The sequence below is a fragment of the Danio rerio genome, chromosome 11 (assembly GCF_052040795.2).
Source record: "Danio rerio strain M-AB ecotype USA chromosome 11, GRCz13ab, whole genome shotgun sequence".
NCBI classification, from domain to species: Eukaryota; Metazoa; Chordata; class Actinopteri; order Cypriniformes; family Danionidae; genus Danio; species Danio rerio.
Genome location: NC_141031.1, coordinates 20,550,062 through 20,561,094, shown reverse-complemented (window position 1 = coordinate 20,561,094; position 11,033 = coordinate 20,550,062). Strand labels below are relative to the sequence as shown.

The 11,033-nt window shown below is 35.7% G+C and overlaps 1 protein-coding gene across 1 annotated transcript; it reads right to left on the bottom strand.

Moving 5' to 3' along the window:
* Nucleotides 1-433: 433 nt before the first annotated feature.
* Nucleotides 434-9,236, bottom strand: si:ch211-14i3.2. Its single transcript, XM_087273573.1, has 4 exons — nt 8,969-9,236; nt 5,061-5,930; nt 3,470-3,586; nt 434-3,384 (listed from the first exon to the last, which is right to left on the bottom strand). The coding sequence occupies exons 2-4, from the start codon at nt 5,905-5,907 to the stop codon at nt 1,739-1,741; spliced, it is 2,610 nt and encodes an 869-aa protein (XP_087129699.1). The 5' UTR covers nt 5,908-5,930; nt 8,969-9,236; the 3' UTR covers nt 434-1,738.
* Between the last annotated feature and the right edge of the window lie 1,797 nt (nt 9,237-11,033).

The following is an 11,033-nucleotide window of genomic DNA, read 5'->3' as shown; positions in this document are numbered from 1 at the left end:
GCATTCATGATTCAGTCACAAGTCAAAAAAAAATCTTCAACTTGGTTAATACAAAGATTTCAAGCAACTTACCCTTAACAAGAACATCATCTGCTTTGATACCAAGTGAGACGATCATACCAGAGAGGTGCAGGACACTAACTTTGCATTAAAGCAAAGGCATTTTCCACAGTCAAGGCTTAAGAATAGTACCAGACTAAAATGTAAATGTGAGATGTTTTAAATGGGAGAAACTTGCACCAGTCGATCTTAAAATATATCATTATTTTTGTTTTGTCTCAGTGTGGACACCAATAATACTTTAGGCACATTTATAAAATTTACTTACAGTATATGTCATATTGAAACTAACTGCCTTAAAACTGTCTTATTCTAAGCAGTGACTGTGACACAGGCATCAGTTCCTTCAATAAAAAGACTCAGTAAGTTATAATAAATTGTAATATTCACTTTTATTTATTGTAGTACAGATTGTAAAAAACAGGATTTCACAGGCTTCTTAGGACAAACAGGAGTAAGTTGATATAACAGATCAATAATGTACATACAAACAGAGAGAGAGAGAGAGAGAGAGAGAGAGAGAGAGAGAGAGCGAGGGAGAGAGAGAGAGAGCGAGAGCGAGATTAAATTTGCTTATTACTAGGTTTTTAAAAATATAATGTATATTTTATCATTAAGAACTGTTTTTGACTATTAAGAAATAAATTATGGTAAGTTTAATAGTTGGTGTTTTATTATTCAGCTTTTCAGTAGGTGCAGGAGAACATATTGCTGATATCAAGAGTAAAGAAACATTGTTCAAGTCTTTAAAATATCTGCTAAAGAGCGAAAGTTTTTAGCTAAGAGTTTTTTTCTGTTCACAAAGCTGCTGAAACAAACTTTTACTAAGTATTTTCGATAGGTTTTAAATTACTCATTACATTTTATTAACGTCTAACATAATGCTAAACTTAGCCCTCACAGTAACATAAGAATAGTTATTGTTGTACAGTGTCACAAAAATGATGCTTTGTTGATGTGTGCATACCCAAATATCTACACCAGTTACCCTTATAGGTTTCAAGTAAAAAACCCTTACAGCAAAAATTATTATTTGGTTTTTTGGTCATTATTGCCTCACAGCAGGAAGGTCACTGGTTTGAGCCCCGGCTGGGTCAAGTGGCATTTCTGTTTGGAGTTTGCCTGTTCTTCCTGTGTTTGTGTGGGTTTCTTCTGGGTGCTCCGGTTTACCCCACAAGTCAAAGGACATGCTCTTTAGGTGAATTGGTTAAGCTAAATTGTCCGCAGTGTATGTGTGTATCTTCTGGTCCTCCAGGTTTGCGGTTGAGAGTCAGGCTAACAACCCATTTTGTAAAAATTTTATGTTACAAAACACCAACATGGTGTGGCTAAATATCAACTTTGATATAAATGGTCCTGGGAGTAAGTATGGACATTATTTTTGGACATAAGACATAAGAATTTTTCCTAAATCGTCAAGTTAGGAGGTACTTTTAGTCTTAAGAGGTTTTTGTCCATGTTCTTGATGTATGACTAATGCCATGACAATGAGCAAAATGTCATTATTTTTAACTGGGGTCTAAAATATGAACACCCCCTCCTTTTTACCTTATCCATTACAATCTAGTTAATAAAAAATATAGGTCTCAAATTACTTAAGTAGAAAGATTCCTGTGTCTGTTTAAAATTCTGCTATTTTGCAGGTGGAAAGTGCTAAAGTGCTAAACTTGTTAGTAGCTCAAAGACTAGTGATGTCATCTCCACTTGCTATGCTGGTGCAGTCATCTACAGTGACCCTCGGGATGGCTGTATCTCTCTCCCACACTTTTCTAATGGTCTCTGGAGTAAAAGAAGCCACGGGTTCAATCACAGACACTTGAGCCTGCTGTAATGTAGTCCCAAGATGTTCTGGAGAATTAGGACTTGAGCCAGCATCTAAAGCCCACCTATAGGCTTTGTTAGGTGTGGTGGTGGGTGAGTCAACATCATCGCAACATGGTCCACCTAACCCCTCGTTCTGAGTCCAGGTGGCTGCTGAAGGTGTGAAAATAGTACCTACACCAAGCAAGTGAGCATGATGGAGGGCACTATCAATGCTGTGATGGAGGTTGACAGGAGAAGGAGGGTGAAGGTCAAATTCAATAAGTGAGAGAAAGCACTCATGGTCTTGCCATTCTATACCATTTGTCCACAGTGGAGAGGCATGATAGTCGTAACTGCTGCTGTACATGACTCCTCCGCCAATAACTTCAGAATTGTCATACCCAGACATGACTGAGGTTGTTGGAGTTGCAGGGTTTTGGATCGCTGACTGGCTGACATCTGCACTAAACTGCTTACGACCTTTCCAGTTATTTGGCAACAGTTTAGCCCAGCTTCTATCTGGTCTTCTCCAAGGCCCCATTGGTAACCTGTCCAACAGCCTGTTCCAACTTGACCCCCTTTTCCCCTTCTTCATTCTCTTAACTGTCTGCTTACTTGCTTGTGGTTTCCAGAACACTCGAGATCCCAGCAGTAGAAGAGAAAAGCTCCAGGCCAACTCAAACAGTCGTGCTGAGAGTTGCCCGAGCCACCAGCCCCATCCAAATCTGCGCCAATCACCAAGTAACCCATACAGCCAGAGGAAACTGTAGGTTTGCAGAACACAGGAGAGGACTCCGAGGATAGTGCAGAGCAACAGTACACGCCTAACGCTGTTTTCTAAGCGCTTGGGGGCACTCCACCCTGGAAATGGGGTCCTGTGGGAAGTGCAGAGTTTCTTTAGAGACTGGAAGAAAATTCCTAAACAAAGTGGTAGCCCCCAGCAGACAGTAAGCGTCTGGAGCATTAACGGCAATGATGGAGACAAAGTTTTAGTTAGGAGGTCAGCTAACAGGAGCGAGGTACAGTGAAGTGCTGCCAGTCCCCCAGTCGCCGAGAGTCGATGAGAAGATGTTTCTTCTCTCTGAGCAAGAAGAGCCAACGTGGCCTGGGCCCAGAGCAATAACGGAACAGGTAGGTTATACAAAGCAGTGAGGGTAGGTCTAGGCAGAATGTTTCTGGTACCGTATGGGTCAATTATGAGCTGGGCAAATCGAAGAAAACCAGCTAGCAGTAGAAGAGCATTTGCAAGGGTAAAGGCCTGGCGAAAGGGATGGAGCATTTTAAATCCGCCGATCAATCCGAAAGTTGCAGCAACCGCCATCAACAGAAATAGCACAGCTGAACCAAACACATGGAGCTCCCAAGCAAAGGATAATGTCCGTTTCAAGTCCTCCCACTGTAGCCGGGTCACATTCCCACTGGTGGAGACTACACATGGGCCTAGTATGCATGTGCCTATGTATCCAGACAAGTCTTTTTCTGATAGCAATCCAAACAAACTTCTAAACCATTTTTCAACATCTAAAATGGAGAGGATTTTGGTTAGAACACTTAATATGAGTAATACAAAAGTTATGAAAGATTTAAACTGACTATTTATGATTACCTTTGTTTTTGGGGTCATCTCTATCTACGGCTATGTTTCTTGTTTGCAAAAGAGATGAAGCTGTAGATGATGACCCCACAGGTAAACCAGATGTAGTCTCCTCATGCGTGTCCTTACCTGAAATTCGAAAAGTATAATCAGTTTCTTTCCCTGCTGACTTTCTTGTTCGTTTGTTTGTTTGTTTTTTCTCATTAATCTTTAGGAAAAAGAAGTTTGTTTAAGTGTACTTATTTTAAATAAACAAACAAACAAACGAAAAAGAAAGAAAATGTACTATCAGTCTACTTTTTATGTACTACTCTAAAATGTTCTTTCTTTACGAAAAAGTCATTTATTCAAGTGTATTATTATACGTCTTTTAAACTAATAAATTAAATATATTTATATGCAATCCTTGTCTTACATGACTTATACTGACAGAAAACTTTTAGTATATTCAGCCTGTACTTGTTAATAGGCTACACTAAAAAAAAACAAAAAAAAAAAACAACGTAATTTTACTTAATTTTTAATTAAAAGAAATTAAATCATGGCTATTAAATTACAGAAATGTACTGTAAAATAACAGAGGTTGAAGACCAGACATAAATTTACCAGAAATTTAAATGCAAGGAAATTTCTGTAATTTAAGGTTTGTTATTTTACGGTACATTTCTGTAATTTAATAGCCTTATTTTACGTTTATTTACAGGCACCCCAGCTGCTGAAAATAAACCGTAAAATTATGGATTTTTTTACAGTGTATATGCACAGCTAGTGCTTTTCAGCCAATGATAAACTTCTGGTGAAAGCTTAATGTGTCTATTTTCAATTTCATAAGGTTCCTTTTACAGCATCGATGTTGGTACATTCAGATACTTGTGCAGTAATTTAGTTGTTCAAGTGTAAAATGATATGAACAGCCATGACCGGAAGCTCCATCAGGATCAACGAGCCCAGAAACTCCATTGAAAATACTAGAGTAAAATAAACTGTCATATTTTAAAAACATGGCGGGAGGAAATTTATTTTAATACAGTGCTTCTTGTCAGGTCTGAGACCCACTTCATATCGTATATCTATCAGGCAGTAAAAATCCCAGATTTTTAAAGAAATCAGACCTTAAACTTGCCAATTTTATATTTTATAATAAAAGGATAGTTCACCGGAAGCGCTGAGGCTGGCTGGTTGAAATTAAAAGTCTGTGTGCATATACCCCATTGACATTTACTTAAAAGTATGATTACGTCTTCTAAATATACTCTTTTTTTACTCTATACTTTCGTTTTTACTCTTTTGATTGACTGACTTATTAAATATATTTTTCACATAATATTATATACTGTCCCAGTTTCAGAGATATTCTAAGAATAAACTGCATGTTTGAGCAGTGTAAACCTAAAATAACTTGCAGTGATCAATCTTAAAATACATTAGTGTCATTAGTGTCATAATGTCATTTTTTTAAATAAAAGCTGTTTAAATGCCCTAAATTAACTAAGGCCTATGACAAAATCGATATGCTACGTATTCTTGCTCTTCTATTTCATAAGGGATTGCAAATTATTTAAAGTTATTTCAAAACTTTAGCACATCGCTGATGAACACTAACCAGCCTGTAATGTGGGTGTGGCAGCAGGCGGGTGGTTGGTGACATAACGTTCCTTTCCCACTAAGAGATTCTGAAGGGGCTCTTGGATGGTGTAAGGCTGCATCACAACAGTGCCATTGTTTCCTGAGGTTTCAGGCTTTGTTATAGAGCTCTGTAAATTCTGTGTGGATGCAACATACTTTGTATCCTGCAAAGTCTTCATATCTTCATTATTGTTCCTCTGTACTTTTGTATCATATGTCTGCAAATCTAAATTAGCAGTAAAGTTCCTTGTAGTATTTGTTCCTGTTGTTGGTTTGGTGGTCGTCAACAATGCTTGGTCTTTGTCCATTCTCTCATTGTTATTTATGTAGGTGTGTGTAGTCACTGTAGGCGTGGCTTGATCAGGAGCACTGTTATTGCCTTCTAAAATTATATCCTCCTCCTCATCATCAATATGTTGAGTTAGTTTTTCTGCAACTGGAGGGGAAGGGTGAGCACCTGATTCTTGCTTCTCCAAATCTTGTTTCTCTGGTCTGTCTGGAATTAACATGTCCATTTCCAGTGGACCAGTAGAGGGCATTATAATCTCAAGGCTTTGCTGAAGTCCACTTCCCTCCCCAGAGCCCTCGTTTATGCTAAAGTCGGGCAAAAGGGGTAAAAGCAAATCTTTAGACAATCTGTTGTCCACTCTTTCCACAATCAGTCCTGTGTGATGTGATGTGCGTAGAGTTTTCAGAAGCTCATCAAGTGCCTGATTGCTCAGGTTGTTGTGGCTTAAGAGTTGTGTTGTTGAGTTAGAGTCATGGGACGTGACAGCTTGCTGGAGAAGAGACAGTGCTAATGCCAGCGTGTGGAGCCAAGCCATTTTGTTAGTGCCAAAAATGGTGCCTGAATGATGAAAAAAAAGCAGGATTTAATGTACTTTTAAAAATAACAATTGTGAAATTGATAATAATAAAATAAATGATTGTATAACATTTTCAGCTATGGAAATATTTCTCAGTTTTGGTCATGTACAACATAACATGTGAAAAAAATTTTGTTTAACTCGGTCAACTACTGGTTTTTATTTTTTTTATTTAACTTTTTACATAAAACAACAAAAGAAATGTGCTATAATAATAATAGCAGCAACAACAACAACAACAATAATAATAAATGCACTATTTCAGTGTTTCTGAAACTGTGGTACATGTACTACCAGCCTGATCTCACGAGAAAACGTACGTATTTTACGTTTTGCCAATTTAGTGGCTAATTCACTAAATTGTTCAGTCATATGAAATTGTACGGTTTTAAAAAGGAGGCATGGCACCTAACCCCACCCCTAAACCCAACTGTCATTGGGGGATGAGCAAATCGTACTAAATAGTACGAATTAGATTGTACAAATTCATACGAACTAGCCACTAAATCAAAAAGTTACGAATTGCCGTGAGACTGTGTTGGTACTTCTAGTGGTACGCAGAGGAATACTGAATAATGAAAGAAAAATTAATAATAATGCACACAAAATAATGATCACAAATGTATTATATGTGTTCATAGTTGTGTAAAACAATGCGCGTTTTCAATATATAAAGTTATTTGTTTTGTAAAGAAGCACGTCTTTCGATTAATTTGTTACCTTAGATTTAGGTTAATTAATCTGGATGTGATTTAAATGTCGCGGGATGCCGGAACACAGAACATAAACTCAAGCAACTTTGCCTTGCTTGAAGCTTGAAGCTATATAGCCTGATTAAAGTTAGTCTCAGTGTGGTTAACACAGTGCATGTATGAATTGGTCATCAGTGTTTATGCATGTAATCACTCATTATTCAGACACTTGTACTGTAAAGGACGCGCAGTAAGCAGATCTAATTTCTAATTTAAAAATGTAATTCCAAATAATTTATTTAAAAAAAAAAGTTAATGTTTTAATTTCAAAGATATACAAATAGTGAATGTCTACATGCCACATAATTCAAAATTGATTAAAAATGGTTTATATGATCACGTATAGCCTATATCTATTGAGGTTCAGGCAACATTCCAGGTTTTGATAAATAGGTTACTATTTGTTAATACTTTACATTTAAGTACAGCAGTTTTTCTTTTTACTTTAAGAAGTAGCCTACCTTTAAAAGCACAATTTAAATGTTGACCTTTATCTAAGCACAGTACAGTGTTTAAACTATTTATAATATTTAAAGAGGCTGACAACAACAAATATTCCTAATAATAAGAATTCATCTGCCTCATCATTATGGTGGTATTTGGAGAGACCATTTTTTCTGAGGTGGTACTTGACAAAAAAGTTTTAGAACCACCGCACTAAATGACAATAATTGTATTTTAGATTTTTGAATAAATGTTTACAAAAACAAATATATATATAAATTTCACTCAAAAAAAATTTTCCTCTCTTATTTTTTTCCATAGCAGTATATATACATTTAATAACAATAATACATTTAATATTAAATACACACTCAGTCAAACCAAAACCTAATCTGACATCTTCAACATTTCTCACATTAGTGAGTTTAAAGCATGACAAGAACTCATAGTTTAACAGTGTCTAAACAAATTCACGTTGATAAAGTCAGATAACTTTGCTAGAATGATACAGCAATGTTTTCGTAATGGATATGAGCAAAGCAAAATTATATGACAATATTTACACAACTATCAATACTTTGTTGATTCACCAATAGTCTCAATAGCCTGCAGTCACTGCTGTCAACCAGAAATTCAATATTTTCCCAGACTCACTTCAGCAGCTTCTTTACTTCCTGTTGGTTTCAGTCCACTATATATAATATTTTGATTATATATCATAGTTTACTTTATTTTGTTATCCTCACTTACATTAAATGAAATGTGTAGTGTCCTGCATTCAATATTAAAACAAATCAGAAATGATATCTGGAGTCTGAAAAGGTTAAAAGTTTAGTCCAATTTTAGGTCCAAAAAAAGACTTAAGAGAAACTAATATCATATTGATCCTTTTTAATCAGTGATTTTAGATTATTAACTTTAAATTGGCTTTTAATACATTTAATGCTTGACTTAACTGCTAAGTAGGACCCAATTTAAAAAAATACAGATTTTAAATATATATTTAACATGTTAGGCATAAAAGTTATAGCTGATCTTGCTCATGCATAAATAAAATGTTTTACATATACTGTATCCATCCGTTCTGAATCACATGTCCTCTTTAGATCACAGAACATGCAGTCTAAAGTGCCACTATATTAAACATAATTCAGTCACACTTATATTATATATAGTTCATTTCATACTAACAGGAAACTAAGAGTGAACAATCCATGTACAGGATTTATTTAAGATATAGTTCAACATTGACTATAATGCATTATTAAAATCTAAGGTTGTGCTTGTTAACATTAGTTAATGCACTGATAATACTGACTAACAAACACAATAAAAATGCAGGTTCCACACAAGTTATTTATGTTTGGACAATATGAAGGTATTAAATTAACTTATTATTTTTTACAAATTTAAGTGGATTGAACATAAAACAATTGAGTTTTTCAGAACATAAAACAATTGTGTTGTTTCAGCTCATTTTAAATAAGTAGTTTGAACAAACAGTGAACATCCTTTTTAGGTAAAGATAAATAAAAAGATCAGATGCAAAAACCTCTACTAACCTTCTTCTAAAACTAGCATTTTTCTCAGGCTTCTATGTCGTGATACAGTAACGTGATTAAATTTTAACATGAAATAACTGAACATAAACATAAATGAAATTCGAGATGGTACTTACAGTTTTTTGCATCTGAATTCTTAAAATAGATATTGTATTCATTATATTGTAAATTGTTTGCTCGTGTTAGTGAATACATTAACTAACTGAACCGTAATAGCCATAATTTTCACAGAATATAGAAGTATGAAATCATGTGCCTTACCGGAGTCAGCCGTAAAGTGATTATTGAAATTCTTCTCAGTTGCGAATTATTTTAGATGCATTGCTGCTGCAGTGGTTATCCTTGAATGTTGTCTTCTTCAAACTGCTGTATCTTTGTGCTGATGCTTAGAGTTTGTCCCACCTGACGTTTCACTGTAATCTTTCAGCCATCTGCTTGATGTCCTGCTAGACTTATATAGTGCTGGTCTCCGAACAGACTTCTGATCCCCAGTCAAAACCCCACAGGATTTTAACACACCCTGGGAGCTCTGAAATGATAGTGTAAAATAAATTGTGTGAAGTCACGATCATACACAATTTATTTAAAAATACAGACACTTTCCACTGTGTGTATCTGGTATCACAGATGTGTAAAGTTAATCTCTTCAATATAGGGGATTTCAGTAAGATCATTAGTCACCAGTCTGTTCCTACATCAAATAAAAGCACACCAGAGACTGAGCGAAAAAATAAATAAATAAAATCCATCACACAACGGACGGGATATTTCCACTAAAATATAAATGTATCACTCCTGTTTTTTTTCTGATTTAATGCTGGGTTTTTTTTTTTTTTTTTTTAGCTCAAGCACCCTGAACATCCTTGACTGGTTCTTGGAAAAAACCTGCCATGTGGAGCTTAACTTGATATTTACTTGAAACAGAAGCAACATAACGGATTTAACAAGATCTTATTTAAATGTATGTCAAACACACAGATGGATGCAATTACGTAGAGAGAAAGGGTTTAAATATAAGATGAGGAATGTGAGTATTGACCATATTCCATTCAAAGCATTATGTTCAAGTAAATAATAATGTTATGTAATAGTAATATATGTAAGAGGTTTTCACATATTTACATGGATGCCAATAAATTCTACCATGCCAATATAAACATAAGAGGCATATGTTTATATAAAAATATAAGTATATATATATATTTATACAACAGTTCTGTCTGGTTCTCGTATCTGATTGGCTGATAGCCATGATATATTTAAGTAATATCCGCACCCATACAGCCTCCATACCTTTTGCGTATTACTCCGCCCACATACAGCCAGCAACAAGCAGAGACACTACAGTTTGACAAATATTACTGCTGTTAGACAACAAAATGTACTTTTGAGGCTTTTTAGTCGAGAATGTAGTTTTTAAGATTGCAACTATCCAGTTTATTTGCAAGAATAGTGCCTATTTTAAAATATTTGCAATTTCTGAGAGAGCTCGTCGACCACCATAGTGTAGACCCAAGACGATTGACGCTTTCTATCCACAAGATGGCGACAGAACCGCATAATAAGCCCTTACACTTAGAAGCTTACAACAGTCTGATTTCTAACTATAGCGGATCAAATCATTATTAAACTGGTAAGCAATACCTGCCAACTCTTCCATTTTCATGGGAGTATCCCGTATTTCAGACCAGTCTCCCGCAACCATCCCGTTTTTATTTCTTTCTAAAAAAACTCCTGTAATTTCACACACCTCCCTCTTTGGTATAAACACCCCCGGGTTGCAAACTTTGGTAGAGTACCTGATTGAAGCGGCCGCCCAAAACCCTCTGCATCCTATCCTATCTCTGTAGATGGATGGCATTTCATGTCACGTTCAGCCTTATAATCTTAAAGTGAACAAAATCAGCTGCTTTGTCATCACTTTAGACATCACATTAGACATAGAGCATCATTCAAACACTAGCTCTAAAGTGACGTTGGTAAATTAGTAACAGTTTCTGCTGTTTTGACGTCAGCTGCAGATGGGAATGAATGACGGAAGAAAGTAGTTCCTAATAAAAAGGGGTTTTTAGACTCTGTGTCTGATTTTCTTATTTATATACACGATTGTGCTGTTGAACTGTTGTATAAACGCAATATGACACTCGTAGCAGTGCGATATGGCTGTATATCAGCACTGGTGGGGCCTTGAGACACTCGTCCTACACCCTCGTACCAACGCACGCCTCCCACTAGTGCTGATATACAGCCATATCGCACTGCTACGAGTGTGATATTGCTCATATATATATATATATATATATATATATATATATATATATATATA

Coding starts and splice junctions, on each gene's coding strand:
- si:ch211-14i3.2 (XM_087273573.1), bottom strand. CDS start 5,907: ATGGCTTGGCTCCACACGCTGGCATTAGCACTGTCTCTTCTCCAGCAA. Junction 3,587..5,060: donor CACACCCACATTACAGGCTG/GTTAGTGTTCAT, acceptor TTCGAATTTCAG/GTAAGGACACGCATGAGGAG. Junction 3,385..3,469: donor AGATGACCCCAAAAACAAAG/GTAATCATAAAT, acceptor TCTCCATTTTAG/ATGTTGAAAAATGGTTTAGA.